The sequence below is a fragment of the Vigna angularis genome, chromosome 11 (genome assembly GCF_016808095.1).
Source record: "Vigna angularis cultivar LongXiaoDou No.4 chromosome 11, ASM1680809v1, whole genome shotgun sequence".
NCBI classification, from domain to species: domain Eukaryota; kingdom Viridiplantae; phylum Streptophyta; class Magnoliopsida; order Fabales; family Fabaceae; genus Vigna; species Vigna angularis.
The window spans coordinates 6,640,716-6,661,220 of record NC_068980.1 but is presented as its reverse complement, the minus strand read 5'-3'; the positions used below and the strand labels follow the sequence as shown (position 1 = coordinate 6,661,220).

Genomic DNA, 20,505 nt, shown 5'->3' with positions numbered 1-20,505 from the left:
AGATTATCTTGTGTGTTGATGTTACTGTAAATTAATGTTACACTGAGTTCATGTTATCCTCCTTCCCGCGCCCGATATTATGTCGCTCTTTGTAAGATTCTGCATAATCTCTCAACCAATACGTTCATATTAAACCTTACCCATAACAACAACTTGATCTCATAATATTGCCAAATACCTTCATGCTACCATCAACCATCACGCGGCCATCCATAACCAACGTCTGCAACTAGAAGACATCTATAATCATTTAGAAGGTTTCCAGAGGCGGAGAAAAGTGGAAGCTAAGGAACAAATCACCCTTTTCGGAACCAGATTAACCCAAAAAAAAAAAACACTGAGCGGGAAGCCATCTTTTCAATCACCACCTCTGACCACCGCCAGTCACCATGACCATTTCACTCATTAGCCATTATCATCTTTCCATCACCATTGTTCTCTGTCAGCCACCGGCTATCACCACCAGCCACTGTGAGTGCCACCAACGTCCCATTCAAACTCTCATTTTTGTTCCTTCCTCTGTGAATGCGAGCTGAGCCCCGTGAAACTCCCTATCACCATCTTCCTCCACAACATCAGCAACAACAACACCCCTCACACTTAATCATCATCCTCCATTTGAACTTCACACGGCCAAACACCCATCCTCCATATTCCTACACAGCCAGTAACTCACGGCCACTACTTATCTTCACCAATCATCATCTATCCCAGCCAGCAAACCACTCTGTCATCACTGTTTCTCGGCTGACCCTACAGCGCGAGCCATTTTCATTGACTCACCATCTCCAGGTTCCTGTAACCAACTCACTACCACCGTGAATCACCACTCCCTCGTCAGTCTTTTCTTCGCTGTCATTTTATCCCCGGGAAGCTACCTTCCAACCCCCCACCTTTACCAGATCACCACGCACCTCCACGGGACTACCAAGAACCCATCTTTGGGTCACAGCCGTCATCATCTCAAGCCCCTCAGCCACCATTGCCATTCTCAATATTACTGCCTAACTCCTTCATCACCATTGCACCACTTTATACTCCCCACCGTGACCAGTCTAAAGCCTTCCAACCAAAACCCCTTATTCTTATTCTTCTTCTCTCGCGCCGCAACCAAACACGCCCTAATGTCCAGCTCATCTGCAACCCAAACCCACTCCGCCTTCACCTCACCACCGCAAGCCACCGTGAAGCTTCCATCACGCACCACCACGTTAAAACTCTGCATGTAGCCGTCTCCATCGCAGCCTCATCCACCAACCATCACCAATCTTCATTCTCATCTTTCCCTCATCTTCTTCCGCGAGTCCGCTGCCACCACTGCTGCTGCTACTCCGAAGTTGTTGTCGTTCTCATCCTCATCTCTGCATGCAACCGCCGCTGTCATCACCACTCATCTCCGCGACCTATGTAGCTGACACCATCGTAACTCATTCTCCTCTATGTACCGCGCTTTCTAGGACCTTACCTGCACTCAGCTTCATCGTCATCATCTTTGGTATATCATCTCACCCGGCACCGCCGCACTATCACCTTGCCTCACTACTCCCAGCCAATATACTCTTCAACCCCTCTGCTCCTCTCATCCGGAACCATTCCAACCATTTCTTTTTCACAACTCACTCACCGCTTCCATTACATCTTCCCATCACCATCCTTATTCTCTCGAAAAATCATCATCTTCACATCATCTTCATCTTGCTGTTCATTCATCTGGAACATCTGGTGACCACGGATAGAGGAAGGCACTGGCTCTCCCGCGACGCCCTTCCAGCCACCTTTTCCTTCCACTACCACTTTTCACAAGACCAGGGAACCAAGCTTTCAAGCCTCCCTTCATCTCCAACGCTCAAGGCTACTAGAAGCACACATCATATCCAACATCCATCTTTTCATCCCTACGACCACTGCTACTAGTAACTGCCCATCCTCCATACTCACCCTCACGGTCCATAAATAAATGCACGTTAAGCCTTTTTCGAATGTTCGTCTTTCAGTTAGTTTCCAATCGTCCGTCCCTATTTCCCCAACGAACGCTCGTCCAAACGAACGCTCGCCCAAACGAGCGCTCGTCATTCAGCCAGTTTCCCAGCGTCCGTTCGGCCTCCTCTTGGACGTATCATTTGGTGACCATTCCACAACGAACGTCCGTCCCCTAATTCCCCAACGAACGCTCGCCCATGCGAGCGCTCGTCATTCAACCCGTTTCCTAGCGTCCGTTCGCGAATGCTCCAACGAACGCTCGTCATTCAACCCATTTCTCAGCATCCGTCCTTCATCGCCCAACGAACGCTCATCCCAACGAGCGCTCGTCATTTAACCTCCTTTCCCAGCGTTCGCTCATTATCTCCACCAACGAACGCTCATCATCCAAGCTCCCTTTCTCAACGTACGTTCGTCAACTCTCCCTAACGAGCGCTCGTCTTCCCAATGGACGTTCGTCCTCAGCGGATCTCCAACTTTTTCAATGAACGTTCGTCTTCCCTAACGAACGTTCGACTCCTTGTACAGTAACCATCACCCCTTTATTTTATTTATGTATAGTAACTTGTTTATGTTGTTTTTGTATAAAAAAAATTATTATAAAAATTGTAAATAATAAAAAATATATATAAAACGTTAAAAAACATTTAATGTAATAAATCGGTATGAGTACTCGTGCGATCGTACGCATCAGCCTAGTACTTATTGCCCAAATATAAAATAAATAAAAAGCCGTGTGAGTGCTCGTGCGATCGTACGCATCAGCCTAGTACTCATTACGCAAAACAATAAAAAGAGAAAGCCGTGTGAGTGCTCGTGCGATCGTACGCATCAGCCTAGTACTCATTACGCAAAACAATAAAAAGAGAAAGCCGTATGAGTGCTCGTGCGATCGTACGCATCAGCCTAGTACTCATTACGCAAAACAATAAAAAGAGAAAGCCGTGTGAGTGCTCGTGCGATCGTACGCATCAGCCTAGTACTCATTACGCAAAACAATAAAAAGAGAAAGCCGTGTGAGTGCTCGTGCGATCGTACGCATCAGCCTAGTACTCATTACGCAAAACAATAAAAAGAGAAAGCCGTGTGAGTGCTCGTGCGATCGTACGCATCAGCCTAGTACTCATTACGCAAAAAAATATAAATATTACAACAAAAATACCAAAAAATATAAAAATCCTCAAAAACTAAAAACATCTACTTTTCGAACAACAATCAATATCGCCTTGCCAGAACTACGTGATCCTTGATTCTCCATCAAAAGTGGAGATACGTAGGAGCAAGGCCAGTCCTTGTCAGGCTCACTCTCCCAAAAATCCAAATTATTTTCCAAACAATTTTTCAAACAAATTCTCAAGCAGTTTCCAAAAGAACTACGTAACCCTGATTTCTCACATGAGAATACGTAGGAGCAAGGTCAATCCTTGTCGGGCCCAAAAAACTAAAAAATATTGTTTGTTTCTTCAGTGTTCTATTGTAAGGGAAAGTTAAACATTTTGAAAACCACATCCATATTCACGCATTTAGTTAAAGGTACTGCCTTAGGGCAGGCGTTGTAGGGTGCTAATACCTTCCCTACACGTAACCGACTCCCGAACCAAGAATCTGGTTCAAATTGACCATGCCTTATCATTTTATGGTTTTTCCGTAGTTTTCCAGAATAAACTATGGTGGCGACTCCAAAATCTCTTTTCAAAACCCGTTTTCTTTTTATGGATCGTCGTCCCGTCGCGATTCCGGTTGCGACAGATGGCGACTCCACTGGGGACTGCCAGAGAGTCAGGCCATTTAATTAGATGTGCGAATTTAATGTGGTTTTTCTTTGTGTTTTTCTTTCCTTTCTTTTTCTTTATCTTTGTTTGATACTTGTCATAATTGTATATGTGTTTGTTTTGATTACATTGAACCCTAGGATAGAAAACATGTTATATCTGCCTGGGAATTTTCTGGTTGTTTTGCAGGTGAGGGTTTGGGGTGTACAATTGCATTCTCCCTTCACACACACACATCATATGCATATCATGAGTGAGGCCCTATACCCGGGTCTGAGCGCAACTTAGAAATAGAGGGGTTGTGTAGCGGTGTCACTCTGGGATGTACTTCCTGTTTGGCTATCGTGAGAACCCCAGCCAGAGTCTGTTCTTTTCATTTGTGTCTCCACATCTAGTTGATTACTCTGACTGTTGTGGAGAAACAGTGAAAAGAGCCATAGCTCTGGTGGCCTGATTTAAGCATTAGGAAGCTATCCTTGTGAGTGCATATATTTGGCCTTAGAACTTTTGTCATCCAACCTTTGATAAGGCACAAAAGGGAGAAATGTGTATTCTTATAACCCTCATGTTTGCTTAATAAAAATCACGCACCTTGTACATATCATCATATCTCTTTTTCTTTCTTTCTTTTGCTTTTTCCTTTTTCTTCGCTCATTGTTTTTCTTCATAGTCTTGTCACATTTTGTGGATTCTAGTCAAAAATTATAAAGTTGTGATTAAGGCCCTTAAGCTAAAAATGGAAATTAACATGGAATTTGAGTCAAGGCGTATAAGAATTTGGTGAGTTTGTCAGAGGGAAAGAATTTGGGAAAATATTAAATGCATGTCTTGAGGCCAAAGCTCTATACAACTAAATCGGGCAATATACCCATGTCCCGTCCTGGCTGAAGTTTATGGGACCCTTAATCATTGTTACGAACTTAAAGAGGGAAAGATGTTATGTTGTCTACCAGTGGTGTATTTGTGGTTCATTTCCCGTGAGACTGGAGACGCCTTAAATTCCCTGTACCCCATGGACGAATTATTGTAGTATGTAATCGATTACAAGGACATTGTAAACGATTACCCGAGAGAAAATTGGATTTTGTACAAAAAGTCCATCACAGGTACTCAGTCAGGTGAACATGGGTCACCATTGGAAAAAGAAGTGACTTTTAGGCACTTTTGCGCTTGTCTTAGGCTGTTCCTTGTGAACCACATGTGAAAAGAGTAAATGAATGGGCGCAACTTTGTGCAAGTTTAAATGAAGAACAAGTTAAATGGTGTGTCCCTTGGGAGCATAGATCGCAGATTACATATCATTGCGGGAGGTATCCTAATGTACCCCTCATGGGTATTAGGTGTTGTATTAATTGCAATCTTGTGTTAGCGCAAAAAATAATTTGAGTATCCTGAGAGGATCGCTAACACCTGCATCTCTCGCCACATCGCATATCATATGAGGAATGAATCTTTGCTGAAATGTTTCATCAAGTTAAAGACACATGGGGGAAATGTTGTTCGCTTCAAAGAAAGGCCCAAGATCATGGACTGTTAGTGGAAGTTTCCCTTAGCCAATGAATCACAGAAAGGGTTAAGACAATCAAGTTGTAATGCAGATTAATTTCCCCTACCCAAATTATGAGAAGAAATTTCAAAATGATGAGCAGTGGATAGAAGCAGCAATGACAAAACTAGAAGGAATGTCGGCGTTTAGCTAAGAGGGAACATAAAAGATTGGTGAGTCAGATGAAGAAAGAATATGTCGTTGAATAAGGACAAGCTAAAAGAATTGGAAGAGAAGTCTCTCACAGCTAGCTTCCCTTGCCAATGAGGCCATTAAAGACGTCCCTAAGTTCTTAGCTGATATTGAGTTTGTAATGTCAATCATCAACCCGCTTGAGGGGACTGAAACTTTCCTCAATTGCTGCAAGAAATTGATCAGACAAATGAAGAATGTGATGACTAAAGCCTGCGATGGTTGACCAAGAATTCCTATGTCTCGCATTTTGGGAACTTCTGAATGATGAATCACCTTATTGACTCTGTTTCGTGTTAATTTCCAAATTATACTGGGGCAAATATTTTCACAGCTTTATAGTTTCTGACTAGAGAATTTGAACTATGTTTTCTTTTCTTTTTCTTTTTTTCTTTTTTCTTAATTTGTTTCACAAAAAAAAATACAGTTAAACATCTAAGATACCCTAAAGGACACGAACCAGTGGCAAAATCATGGAGAACCAAGTAGAAGTTCAAGAGGGAATGAAAGCCGATATCCAACAGCTGAAGGAACAAATGAGACAAGTCCTAAAGACCCTGGATGCCTTACAAGATCCTGGATGTTTATGCACGCAACGATCACAACAAGGAGCTCCAGAAGCACGAACTTTCCCTTCCTATGGTCTTCCCCCGAATTATACTCCACCCTCAGGAGTGGACTCGAGACATCTTGACACTCAAAAGGCCGAAGGTAATGCAGTTGAAGTAGAAGACGAGCCTGGGGCAACCACTTTCACAATTCCTGGGCAGACGATCCAACCAGGTATTGAGAGCACGATAATGAAAAAACAACTTGAGACGAAGTCTCCATCTTCTGTCATTACACCAGCAGATTTTAAGGATGATAAGAGCATATTAGAAGTCCTTGAAAAGAGGTTGAGAGCCATAGAGGGTGAAGGAAGTTTTGAATTTGGAGATGCTAAAAAACTATGTTTAGTTCCTGATGTGGTGATACCTCCAAAGTTCAAGCTGCCAGAGTTCGAGAAATATCGGGGAAATACTTGCCCGAGGGGCCATATAAGCATGTACTGCAGGAAAATGGCAGCTTATGCCCTCGATGAAAAACTTTTGATTCATTTCTTCCAAGAAAGTTTAACTGACGAGGCTCTAACTTGGTACATGCACTTAGATACTACTCACATCTACTCATGGAAGCATCTGGTTGAGACATTCCTAAGGCAGTATGGATATGATAAAGATTTGACACCTGACAGAGCACAATTGCAGAACATGGTGAAGAAAGAATCTGAATCATTCAGAGAATATGCCCAAAGGTGGAGAGAGATAGCTGCTCAAGTAGAACCGCGTCTGAGCGACAAGGAGATGACTACCACGTTTTTGAGTACTCTGCAACCACCATTTTATGAGCACATGTTAAACATCTCAATTTCCTCAAGTTTTACTGACATAGTAATAATTGGAGAGAGGGTTGAGAGTGGCATAAGAAGTGGAAAAATTGCACTAGGCCCAGAGCTAGTAGCCAGTTTAAACGATTATGGTCCTGGACATGAGAAGGATAAGAAGCGAAGAGCTAATTCCCATTTTACTGCCTATCCTCAAATGTCACATTCCTATGGGTCCAGTCGAGCCATTGAGCGAAGAAATTACAATCGTGATAAGAGGGTCGCCAACTTCACTCCTATCCCCATGACCTATACAGAGCTACTACCAGATCTTCTCCGCAGAAACCTCATAAAGATTTGTCCAACCAGGCCTATACGACCTCCGTATCCAAGGAGCTATGACGTAAATGCCAGGTGTGATTATCATGGAGGGGCGTGTGGACATTCAATAGAGGCATGCAAGGCTCTGAAACGTAAAGTGCAATCTTTGATTGATTCAGGATGTTTAAAGTTTGAAGAAAGTTAATCCAGCACTGTGGCAAGGCGTGAGTTCACATCTACAAATGCCATGGACAAGTGAAGAGGACTCTCGGATTATTTAGGAAAGCATAAGTTATTGTAAAAGTTGGAACTGATGTTGTTTTGCTCGAGCTTTAATTTGTCTCACTATGAGGTTTACGCTCATTGATATCACGCTTTCATCTATGAACTGTTAATGTAAACTTTCATTACTTGGTATCTCCGAGGTTTACTGGAAATCATGTCCTAATAGGGTGTCGAAAAAAAAAAATAAAAAAACAAAAAAACAAAAACAAATGAAAATCATGAGTCGCTTGTCTTTATTGCAAATTACCAAACTCCTGTTTTTCGAAAATAGCAAATTTGAAAATCAAAAACAAGGTTACAGTGTCAGATTTTCCCCAATTTATTGCGAGGCATGTTTTCCATCTTTACATTTGTGTCAGCGTGTATTTCATCATGTTTTCCATCAAAGGCTTATCTTGAGCCCATTTCTTCGTTGTTTCATGCAAATAATTTTGAGTTTTACTCCGGTTCTCATCTTTCGAAGTTAATTTTTCTTATCTTCCTTCATTGTAAATTTTTTTTTAGGTCCTCTTCTTCTTTGTTTTAAAGGTTTATTCGATTAGAATTTTTTTCTTTGGACCAAATAAAAGGAAAAAGCATAAAAATCCATTTTATTTCATCATCAGAGCGAGATTTACAGTAAGGTCGGAGAGTTGATTTTGAACAAGGATATCATTTTGAATATACTCATACGATCTTAACATTTGATAAATAAAATAAAAATGCATAAAAAAGAGAAAAAAAGCAAATATAACAAAAAAGTGCAAGATCACAAATTCAAATAAATAAAAAAGCAGAAAATAAAGCAAAAGCAAATAAACAATGTTCGGGGTTCGATCACTGGTGATCGTTAATTTTACAGACCATGAAAATAAAAAAAAAAAAGGAAATTCAGTGAAAAAAATCCCGAGCTGGTTGCGGTGGTCTGAGGGAGAGTGATGCGGGTTGTCGCGGCCCGTCAAATTTGATGTGCACGAATTAATGCAGTATATTCTAGGAAGTGACTCCTAGGTCGTCTCTCAAGGACCAAATATCGGTTAAGTCTTAGATCTAACACGAAGGGGGGGGGTTTGTGAAAGTTTTTGGATGCAGAAAAATAAAATTTAAAATTGGAAATTAAATAAAACTGAAGTAAAATAAAATTAAAGTGGACTGGAAATTAAATTAAACAACTGAATTTAAACATACTGAAATAAATTTTAATGACGGTAAAAACAAGCGGTAAAAGACGGTAAAAATGGAAAAGGGAAAATTACACAGTGTTTGAAATTAAAATACTGGAACTGTAAACATGCATAAAACGTAACAGTAGACGGTAAAATAAAGAGAGTTTAGAAAATGGTAAATTCATAAAACGATAATTTCAGAAAATGATAAATGAAAATAAATTTCAACGAACATCAATTAAGAAATGCAACTGAATTGGAAAATACAATTAAAATTCAATTCTGGAAACTGGAAATTGAATCAAACACAAAACCTCCCCCAAAAGGGGAGGAGAAACTCAGAACATAACTCTTAACTCTACTCCTAAACTAATGTAAAATCTAATGCATTCTACTTCTCTGCTGCTCCATTTTATAGCCCAATTAAGCTACTCCCGTGAGCCTCTCCTTTTGCCTTCCCGTGAGAAAATAGGGTGAGGGCCCTCCATTCTGTCATCTTTTACACCTTGGATTCTTCTACTTCCATCAAGCCGTGATTATGGCTGCTGGATATGCAGCATCCGTGCCTTCCTCTATGCTTCCAAGCTGCTGGATGTGGAGTATTTCCTTTACTGGACCAGCTCTTTCTTCTTCAAACTCAGCTGCTCCAACACGTTCTCATTCCAGCTCTTTGCTCACGGTTGCTGGATGATTCTCTTCTATGGATGCTTCACCTTCTTCCAAGGCCATGTATTGGCTTCTCTTTGCTAGTGCTCTTCCATGTCCATGTGAAGTGTGAATGCTGGATGGTTTGCTGCTGTAATCTGGATGTGTGGACAGCTGCATCTTTGCTCCCAAACAGCCGTGAACAACGCATCACTTTCTCCTTCTCTTTCATTTAAAATCCAACACCATGGGTGCCACTTCTTTTGCTTCTTTCTTCAAGGTGGCTGGAGTGCATGCTGCTATGAAACCCACCAAGCTTCTTCATATGGTTCTCCTTCTTTGAAGCTACCCATGGGCTATCTCCTGCTTGCTTTTCTCCAACGTTGCTGGCTTCTTCTGGTGTTGGTGGTGCTAGACGTTGCTGGACCTCCTTGCTGCCATGAGGTGTGAATGAAGCTTGCAGCTGTGAAGTGTTGTTGCTTCCAGCCGTGAGATGCTTTCATCCAAGCTACTGGACTAAGGTTGTTGGACGTGAGATGTTGCCATGGGCACTGGATGGGAGTTGCTGGACCAGCTGGGAGCGTGAAGATGTTAGACTACGGCTTCAATCTGCTGCCATGGTGGATGTCTTTCCTCCCAGCCAGCAACGTGTTGCTGCTGCTTGGTAGAGACTGCTCCAGCTCTATCCAGGCCGAGACACTTCCCTTAACATGTGCATTCACTTCTTCCAACTTTGCTTTGGACGTAAGCTGCTGGATGTTATTGTTGCTGCATTTGAAGTTACTAAATGCTTGCTGAAATGAAATTCCATATGGGGTCTTGTGTAACCGTGAGCTCTTTGTTGTGGTCCCCTCCTTCCACTTAAAATGATGCTTGCTAAAAATAATTGGCCGTGTGACATGTGCTACGTGAATTAGCATAAACACTTCTCCAATTTCCTTATGCAATGTGCTATCATCACCTTCTTTACCATTGAGAGGACGTGTGGGACATGGTGTTTCCCATGTACATTCTTTATTTATTTAACATCACTCTTTCTTACCAAATGCTGCAGCACGAGCCCATCAAGCCCTCATTCAATAAAAATTAAAATCTCACTTTCACACACATTAAAGCACCGTTCACTTGTAAAGCAAGTGTTAAAAATCAGCATGCCCCCTACAAGAACCCGTGATGAATTAATAATTGAATGAGTGCAGCTGCCCTTTCTTTTCTATTCGGTAGATGAAACCTCCTTGCAGCAACTAAAGAAGCTCAACAAAATGAATTAAGATCCTCCCTCCAAAACAGATCAACAAGTCTTTCACTAAAAATATATCAATGCTTCAGTAAAATAACACCGTATACAAATGAATGTCCTTCCAAATGTCCCAAAATATTTACAGAATTTTCCTTGCACTCAATAATGTAAGTAATTAGTCTCAGATAATTCAAATTAAGTAAAATAAGAATTTCTGATCAAACTAAGCACATTTAGTGAAAACGGGAAAATACTGAACAATTAAGCACAATTCCCTAATTAAATTTAGCATAATAAACTAAGTGCAGTGAAGAAAATAATGATTCATCAAAATAGACCACACTTAGTCTTTTGCACTCCTGGGCAAAATTAAGACGCAAATCAAGGAATGGTTCAAGGACTTTTGGGGAGGGTGACACAAAACTCAGCAGACAGAAAAATAAAAATTAGCAAGAAAACAAATAAAATTTACACAGTTCTCAAGAATTCTGGACAAATAAAAGAAGTAGAAATTATCCAACACAAAATCAAGAATAGCAGATACTTATAGAAATCATCCACGCAATTCAATACATAGCAAAATGATTAATCAGTTCAAGAGGTGATTCAAAAATAACAAAACCTCACAGATGCACTCACAGTGTTTCTCTCAAGTGTCTAGGGTAAATAATAATATCAGCTCGATGTACTCAAGAAAACAAACACAAGTAGACTTGGCAAGCTTCTAATTATCAATACTTAAAACATATGCATGTTTAGATCAAAAGGTCTTTACTGGGTTGTAATGGGGCCAAGGACAGGGGAGGATAAATTTGGATAAGTAGCTATAGCTCAGAAGAAATAGAGGTGCACTAGGGGAAAAAATGTAAACACAGTGAAATCTCACTCAAACCTCTAATTCAATCCTCTTCTCGACTCCATTATTCACAAAATTATTTTTCAATTTTTCTCTTTTTCTCATCATTTTTTTTTTATCCTGTCTTTTTTTTTCTTTTTTTATCACACAACAGGATATAAATTTTCATTTCAAAACATGATGAGGAACCAACTAGCCAATTCATCAGAATTCCCAAGGAGACCACACTTATTCACAAAATACTTCTATAGCTCCAGACTTTCCTAAGGTTAAGGTAATAATTTGTTTTTCACTTAGGATCAGTGTATGAGCTTCAACACAAATAAATATATACAGTATAGGCTCAAAGGGGTTATCAAAGGATAATAACAAGGTAGGCTTATTTGGCTAAAGAGGCTCAAGAACAAAAATGCCTTTATCACTTCCAAAAATGCATATAAATCAAGTATATCAAAAAGAATCAAGCCAAGGCATATGTGCAAGCAATCAAGAGACATATCACACACAAGAAAGAAAATTAAGTGGCTCAAATCTCACATAGGGTATTCGTCACAATCAAATCAACCTCTCAAACGTATAATCATCTTTCCAAGCAAAGAAAAAGCAAGGATTACAATCTATAAGTAGTAAGTAAGTGAAGGAAAAATCTACAACTTAGATAATCCAGAAATCAAGAGAAAAATGTAAAATTTATTGAACTCAAGAACACTAAAAACAACTTAAAACAGAAAAAAAATTTAACACTCAAAAACAAAAAATTTAACACACCAAATACAAATTAACAGAAACTAACAGAAAAATCAGAATTTCTTCCCAGTAGACCACACTTAAATCACACAATGTCCTCAGTGTGTCACAATCATCAGATTATCAATTTCAGAGCAGTGAAATAAGATAAACAAGTGTAATAAAAAGTAGGAAAAATGGGAAGAAATTTTTCAGTAACATCCATCAGTAGATGTTATCAGTGACATCCATGAGCAGATGTCTAAATCACCTAGCACCCATCAGTAGATGCTAATTAATTTTTTTTTTTTTTTTTTGAAAAAGGAGATGACTGGCACTGTGACAACAGTCTCGGTGGCAACGACCGGAACTGTTGCTACAGTGGAAACAATTTGCCTATAAATAGGCCAATCTCAACGTCGAGCAACATTTTCTGACCTAGTCTCTCTCTCTAATCCTCCCTTCTCTCTCTTCTCCTCTCTTCTCCTCTCTTCTCCTCTCTTCTCCGAGCATCTGGAGCTACGCGGAGCCTCTGCCACCGCGCCTTCTGAAGAGTCTGAGAACCTCGAGGAGCCTCTGCAAGCCCTACTACTCCAGGTAAGTCCTCTGCACCTGGATCTCCGTTTCTTTCTGCTTGCTTTACATTTTTTTTCTTCTCTGCTTTCCTCTTTTCTGCTTCCCTTTCTTTTTACTTGCCCCTTATTATTATTTTTTTTTCTTGCCTGCTCTCCCTCTCCCTTTTCTTGCTTTCCATTTTTTTTCTCTTCTGATTATTTTCTATTTCCTGCTTCTATCATCTCCTTTTCAATTTTTTTTTTAAACATAAAACACTTAAACACATAAAACACAACTGTCTTAAAACTTAAGGGGTATATCGGCTGGAAACCAGACGTTAATCTCCCTTCGATTGAAGGTATGGCAGAGACAATCGGGTAGAACAACGCCACGTACCCCACTTAAAACTAAATAAACACAGAAACATAATATACAAGAACAATATGGACAAGAACAACCGGACAACAGGACGTAGATCCGTTTAGGACCCCTTTGCAAGGACCGTGAAACAGATCAAAGACAAGACACAGAAACATCAAATACAGACTGGACAAAATAAATCTAAAAGGAAACAAGAACAAATAAAGAAAACAGAGAACTAATCTAATTTTTTTATGCTTCTTGTTTTTCCTTTTATTTTTTATTTTTTTATGTTTTTTTTTTTTTTTTTTTATGTTTTTGTTCTTTTTATTTTTATATATATTTTTTATTTAGAAAATATGATGAGTGAGATGGAAATCGAGAGATACACGAGTCAGCGGTGGCGCCCAACAGATGATCAGGTCAAGATGATGACCAACATCTTCAACTATGGGGTCACTCATCCAAGCCGAGCGCAAGTCGTCGAGATCACGTCTCGACTAAGGACCTACGGAGATGCCAGCGAATACAACGTGCACTGCTGGTTCAACAACCACGGCAATCGGGTCAGGCGCTGGCAAGCGGAGATAGACCCCACTGGCACTCAGTTTTCACAACTGCCGCTGTATATGTACGGTAAGAACTCTCATCAGATCTCAATTTTATTGATTTTTTTTTTTTATTATTATTAACAAGAATTTTTTTTTTTTTTTGTTTGAAAGAAAATGGCTGGGTGGTAATGAGGGCACCGAGGCTGCTGGACCTCTTCCCCATTCCTATCATAATCGATCCAGAAACAGAGATTCCTCCGCCTCCGCTCGTGACTTTTCGTACCAGAGCTCCCTCAACGGAGCTCTCCCTAAGACCACCACAACCAGCTCGAGAGTTCTTTCATTTTTAAAGCTTTATGTTATTTTTTTTTTTTATTATGTTTTTTTTTTTTTTTATGTTTTTGTTGGCCGAGTGTGGCCAGAATATTAATGAGGCATGTAATCTGAACAATTATTATTATTTATGTTTTTGAATTTTTTATGTTGTTTTTTTTTTATTATTAAGGTTTGTAATATTAACGATCGTTGAAGATCGAACCCCGAACAACTATATTTATGTTTTATGTATTTTATTATATTTGTTGTTGCATTTTTTTTTTTATTATTAATAAAAACACTTAAATTAGCATCTCTGCTCAAACTATATACCTCTGCCCCATTACTACAACTTTACTCTCTCATTTATTTTTTTTTTTTTTTATAACAAAAAACTAAATAAATAAAAACAGAACACATATTAACGAAACAAAAGACCTAATACTGAATCAAAATATCAAACCAAATAAAACACATATTTCAAAAACAGCAAACAAACACATACATTAACAAAATAAGAGACCTAAAACAGAACACAATTTTTTTTTTTTTAAAAATTTTTTTTTTTTAAAAAAAAATAATAATAATAATAATAATAATAATTCGAAAACTAAAAAGAAAAGGAAAAACAAACTTAAAACAAAAATCAGAATCTTCCTGAGACCACACTTAAACTACACTGTCCTAAATGTTTTCTAAGCATAAGATCATAAACTAAAACAACAAACAAATAAAGGACAAGTGCACTAAAAATATGAAAGCGGGGAAGAAAGAAAAAGAAAACTTCCCTGGTCAGGGTGGCAATTGCCAATTTTGGACTTGTAGGGAGAGGTTTTCCACTTCATGATCCATCACGGAAGTTTTGAGGAGGAACTGCTTCATCCTCCAGATTTGATCAAGGAGTGAAATATCCTCCACCGCCGGATCTAAACAACAATTGTTGTTTCTGAGCGGATTCAGTAGGTGCCTTTTGATCTTCGAACTGCTGTATGTACTGGCACCTTTGTCTTCCAACGTGGGTGCATGCTGATCAAATTTATATGTACCTCCTGCAATATGGTTAGTGCAAAATGGCACTACAGCAATTTCATGCAGGGGTATAACATCCAATCCCAATGTAATAGGCTGAACCTCAGATATATCCTCAGAACATGAATCAATTTCAAAATTACATGCATTACCAAACACAGACTCAGATTCATGTTCAGAGGGAGAATTAAAAACATGCTCAGCAATAATACAATTATCAGCGTACCAATCAACAGTACAATCAACAGAATAATCAATTTGTGGTATGCTTACCTCCACTTCCTTGAAGATTGATAGAGTGTGGGAAGATGAAGGTGGTCTACCTGGTTCAAAACTACTGCTTATTCTTGCCTGGTCTTCAAAATATTCAGCATTCTCCTCAGATGCAAGAGTGGCCATCTGCCCGACCTGATCGCTCAGATTCTTCATGGCAGCTTGAGTTTCCTGCTTGATTTGCTCGAACTGAATGCTCTTCATGGTTATCTGCTCCATTAACTCCTTCAATGTGGGTTCAGAAGTAGAAGGTTGAGGAGCTAATTGGACAGGAGCATCAAACTGCTGATTCTCGTATTGCTGGACTGGCGGAGGCATAAAATTATTCTGGAATGGTGGTTCTGGATATTTCTGTGGAGCTTCATACCATCCCAAACCGGGGTCATTCCATCGAGAATTGTTGTTGTAACTCTGTTGTACAGGGGGAAATTTCTTCAAGAACAAATGCTTCAGATTCTCCCATTTGATAACGCATTCTCGAGGAAGACGAGTTTTCCAATCCTTTGCTGCTCCTTTTAACGAGTGCGAAAATGCCCTTAAGAAAACTTGATCATCTGTGACATTTGGAGGTTTCATTGCAGAACAAATTCTATAGAAATTCTCCAAATGTTCATGTGGGCATTCGCCTGCAAAACCATGAAACTGGGGCAGCATTTTTATCATTCCAATGTTAAGAAAGTGATGATCACCATCCCTATTTGGTGGAACTGGCTCCCAAGGAGAGCTCTCATAAATTGGAGGGTGGGCCATATTTTTCTCAACATAGAGGTCAGCAGAATTAAAATCAGAGTACCATGCAGAAGGAGACTCATAATTAGAGGCATTGACAGAATAAACACTATTCACATAATCAAAATAGGTAGACATGGAAAAATAAAAATAAAACAAATAAAAACTAAATACTAAAAATTACGAAACAGATAAATCACAACACATTTATACATGTTACACGCACACAAAAGACAGAACATAATTTTTTTATTTTTTTATTTTTTTTTATTTAACAGATAAAACACATGCGACACACATACAGAACATCACATCACAACACAAAATAAAACACAACACAATTAAACATGCTTCAGACACAAACAAAACAGAACAAAATTAAAAACCTTTTTTTTTTTTAAAAAAATTTTTTTTTTTTAATTGACAAACATAATACAAAACACAACACAATAAAAATATAAAAGACAAAACATATATTACAACCACGTAATAAAACAAAAACAGTAAAAATCTAAAACAAGAACCTGGACTGAAGTGACAACGCCGCCAAAATTTGCTGAAGGTGTCGTTGTCGCCTACAAAAATATACAAGACAAAACACACAAAACAAACATATTAATAGAACAAAAATTTACACAAAAAAAATCTAAAACCAAACCGTCATTGGTCCCCGGCAGCGGCGCCAAAATTTGATGCGGGTTGTCGCGGCCCGTCAAATTTGATGTGCACGAATTAATGCAGTATATTCTAGGAAGTGACTCCTAGGTCGTCTCTCAAGGACCAAATATCGGTTAAGTCTTAGATCTAACACGAAGGGGGGGGGGTTTGTGAAAGTTTTTGGATGCAGAAAAATAAAATTTAAAATTGGAAATTAAATAAAACTGAAGTAAAATAAAATTAAAGTGGACTGGAAATTAAATTAAACAACTGAATTTAAACATACTGAAATAAATTTTAATGACGGTAAAAACAAGCGGTAAAAGACGGTAAAAATGGAAAAGGGAAAATTACACAGTGTTTGAAATTAAAATACTGGAACTGTAAACATGCATAAAACGTAACAGTAGACGGTAAAATAAAGAGAGTTTAGAAAATGGTAAATTCATAAAACGATAATTTCAGAAAATGATAAATGAAAATAAATTTCAACGAACATCAATTAAGAAATGCAACTGAATTGGAAAATACAATTAAAATTCAATTCTGGAAACTGGAAATTGAATCAAACACAAAACCTCCCCCAAAAGGGGAGGAGAAACTCAGAACATAACTCTTAACTCTACTCCTAAACTAATGTAAAATCTAATGCATTCTACTTCTCTGCTGCTCCATTTTATAGCCCAATTAAGCTACTCCCGTGAGCCTCTCCTTTTGCCTTCCCGTGAGAAAATAGGGTGAGGGCCCTCCATTCTGTCATCTTTTACACCTTGGATTCTTCTACTTCCATCAAGCCGTGATTATGGCTGCTGGATATGCAGCATCCGTGCCTTCCTCTATGCTTCCAAGCTGCTGGATGTGGAGTATTTCCTTTACTGGACCAGCTCTTTCTTCTTCAAACTCAGCTGCTCCAACACGTTCTCATTCCAGCTCTTTGCTCACGGTTGCTGGATGATTCTCTTCTATGGATGCTTCACCTTCTTCCAAGGCCATGTATTGGCTTCTCTTTGCTAGTGCTCTTCCATGTCCATGTGAAGTGTGAATGCTGGATGGTTTGCTGCTGTAATCTGGATGTGTGGACAGCTGCATCTTTGCTCCCAAACAGCCGTGAACAACGCATCACTTTCTCCTTCTCTTTCATTTAAAATCCAACACCATGGGTGCCACTTCTTTTGCTTCTTTCTTCAAGGTGGCTGGAGTGCATGCTGCTATGAAACCCACCAAGCTTCTTCATATGGTTCTCCTTCTTTGAAGCTACCCATGGGCTATCTCCTGCTTGCTTTTCTCCAACGTTGCTGGCTTCTTCTGGTGTTGGTGGTGCTAGACGTTGCTGGACCTCCTTGCTGCCATGAGGTGTGAATGAAGCTTGCAGCTGTGAAGTGTTGTTGCTTCCAGCCGTGAGATGCTTTCATCCAAGCTACTGGACTAAGGTTGTTGGACGTGAGATGTTGCCATGGGCACTGGATGGGAGTTGCTGGACCAGCTGGGAGCGTGAAGATGTTAGACTGCGGCTTCAATCTGCTGCCATGGTGGATGTCTTTCCTCCCAGCCAGCAACGTGCTGCTGCTGCTTGGTAGAGACTGCTCCAGCTCTATCCAGGCCGAGACACTTCCCTTAACATGTGCATTCACTTCTTCCAACTTTGCTTTGGACGTAAGCTGCTGGATGTTATTGTTGCTGCATTTGAAGTTACTAAATGCTTGCTGAAATGAAATTCCATATGGGGTCTTGTGTAACCGTGAGCTCTTTGTTGTGGTCCCCTCCTTCCACTTAAAATGATGCTTGCTAAAAATAATTGGCCGTGTGACATGTGCTACGTGAATTAGCATAAACACTTCTCCAATTTCCTTATGCAATGTGCTATCATCACCTTCTTTACCATTGAGAGGACGTGTGGGACATGGTGTTTCCCATGTACATTCTTTATTTATTTAACATCACTCTTTCTTACCAAATGCTGCAGCACGAGCCCATCAAGCCCTCATTCAATAAAAATTAAAATCTCACTTTCACACACATTAAAGCACCGTTCACTTGTAAAGCAAGTGTTAAAAATCAGCATGCCCCCTACAAGAACCCGTGATGAATTAATAATTGAATGAGTGCAGCTGCCCTTTCTTTTCTATTCGGTAGATGAAACCTCCTTGCAGCAACTAAAGAAGCTCAACAAAATGAATTAAGATCCTCCCTCCAAAACAGATCAACAAGTCTTTCACTAAAAATATATCAATGCTTCAGTAAAATAACACCGTATACAAATGAATGTCCTTCCAAATGTCCCAAAATATTTACAGAATTTTCCTTGCACTCAATAATGTAAGTAATTAGTCTCAGATAATTCAAATTAAGTAAAATAAGAATTTCTGATCAAACTAAGCACATTTAGTGAAAACGGGAAAATACTGAACAATTAAGCACAATTCCCTAATTAAATTTAGCATAATAAACTAAGTGCAGTGAAGAAAATAATGATTCATCAGAGAGCTCCGTCGAGGGAGCTCTGGTTCGGAAGGTGAGATGCATGGGTGGAGCGATTTGTCGTCCGTCCCTGTCGTCGTCAATGATGATCGGAACGGGGAACAAGTCCAGCAGCCTCGGCGCCCTCATGATCACCCAGTCGTATTCTTTCCAAAAAAAAAAAACAAAAAAATTTCAATAATAAGATGAAGAGGAAAATTTTCAAAAAAAAAAAGATGGAGGTGATCAGGGTACTTACCATACATGTATAGCGGCAGTTGTGAAAACTGAGTGCCAGTAGGGTCTATCTCCGCTTGCCAGCGCCTGACCCGATTGCCGTGGTTGTTAAACCAGCAGTGCACATTGTATTCAGTGGCATCTGCGAAAGCCTTTAGTCGAGATGCAATCTCGACGACTTGGGCTCTACTGGGATGTGTGACCCCGTAATTGTAGATATGGGTCATCATTTGGACCTGATCGTCAGTAGGTCTCCACCGCTGACTGGTGTACCTCTCCATCTCCATCTCGTTCATCTTTCCTCTCTAAGTTTTCTAAAACAAAAAAAAAATAATAAAAAATAAAAAGAACAAAAACATAACAAAAGCATAAAACAAAAAGTTTTTTCAGTGTTTTCTTTATGTGTTTTTGTTTCCTTTTAAGTTTATTTTGTCCGGTCGATCTTTGTTATTTCAGTGTCTGGTCTCGGATCTGTTTCACGGTCCTTGCAAAAGGGTCCTAAACGGATCTATGTCCTTTTGTCCTTGTCCATTTGTTCATGTCCGGTTCATTCAAATAAATTCTCTTTTTAAGTTTTCTATTTTTATGGGGTACGTGGCGTTGTTCTACCCGATTGTCTCTGTCATACCTTCAAACGAAGGGAGATAAACGTCTGGTTTCCAGCCTATATACCCCTTAAGTTTAGGACAATTGTGTTTTTAAGTGTTTTAAGTTTTTAAAATTAAAAGAGAAAAGGGAAAAGAGGACTCAGAAAGAAATGCAGAGAAAGGCGAGAAAGAAATAAAAGCAGACAAAGCAGAAAGTAGAAGAAAATAAAGAGCTTGCAGGAAAGGAAAGCAGAAAAAAAAAATCGAAAGGTGACAAGAAAGAAGAGCAAGAACAGAAAGCGTAAAGGAAAAAAGAACACATAAAGCATCAAGAGAGGGAAGAAAAGAAGGAAGGAACAGAAAACTTAAGAGAAGAAAAGCACGAATGAAGAGAGATTTAGAGTACAGAGGACTTACCTGGAAGTGGAGGGCTTGCAGAAGCTTGTCGGAAGACTCAGACGCCTTCGAAGGCACGCGGGGACAGAGGCTCCTAGCAGATCCAGACGCTCAAAGAGGAAGTGAGAAAAAGAAGGATAGACAGAGAGTAAAATCAGAAAATGTCGCCCAACGCGGAGGAACTCTCGACTTATAGCTGAGCAAATCCACTGTGGCTACAGTTCCGGTCGCTACAACCGTCTGGTGTCGGTCCCGGTCTTTCTGAGTTCAAAAAAAAAAATAATAAAA

General features: G+C 39.5%; 1 protein-coding gene across 1 annotated transcript; it reads left to right on the top strand.

Moving 5' to 3' along the window:
- The first annotated feature begins 5,963 nt into the window (after positions 1 to 5,963).
- Positions 5,964 to 7,379, top strand: LOC128194759 (uncharacterized). Its single transcript, XM_052870810.1, has one exon. The coding sequence runs from the start codon at positions 5,964 to 5,966 to the stop codon at positions 7,377 to 7,379; it is 1,416 nt and encodes a 471-aa protein (XP_052726770.1).
- Positions 7,380 to 20,505: the final 13,126 nt, after the last annotated feature.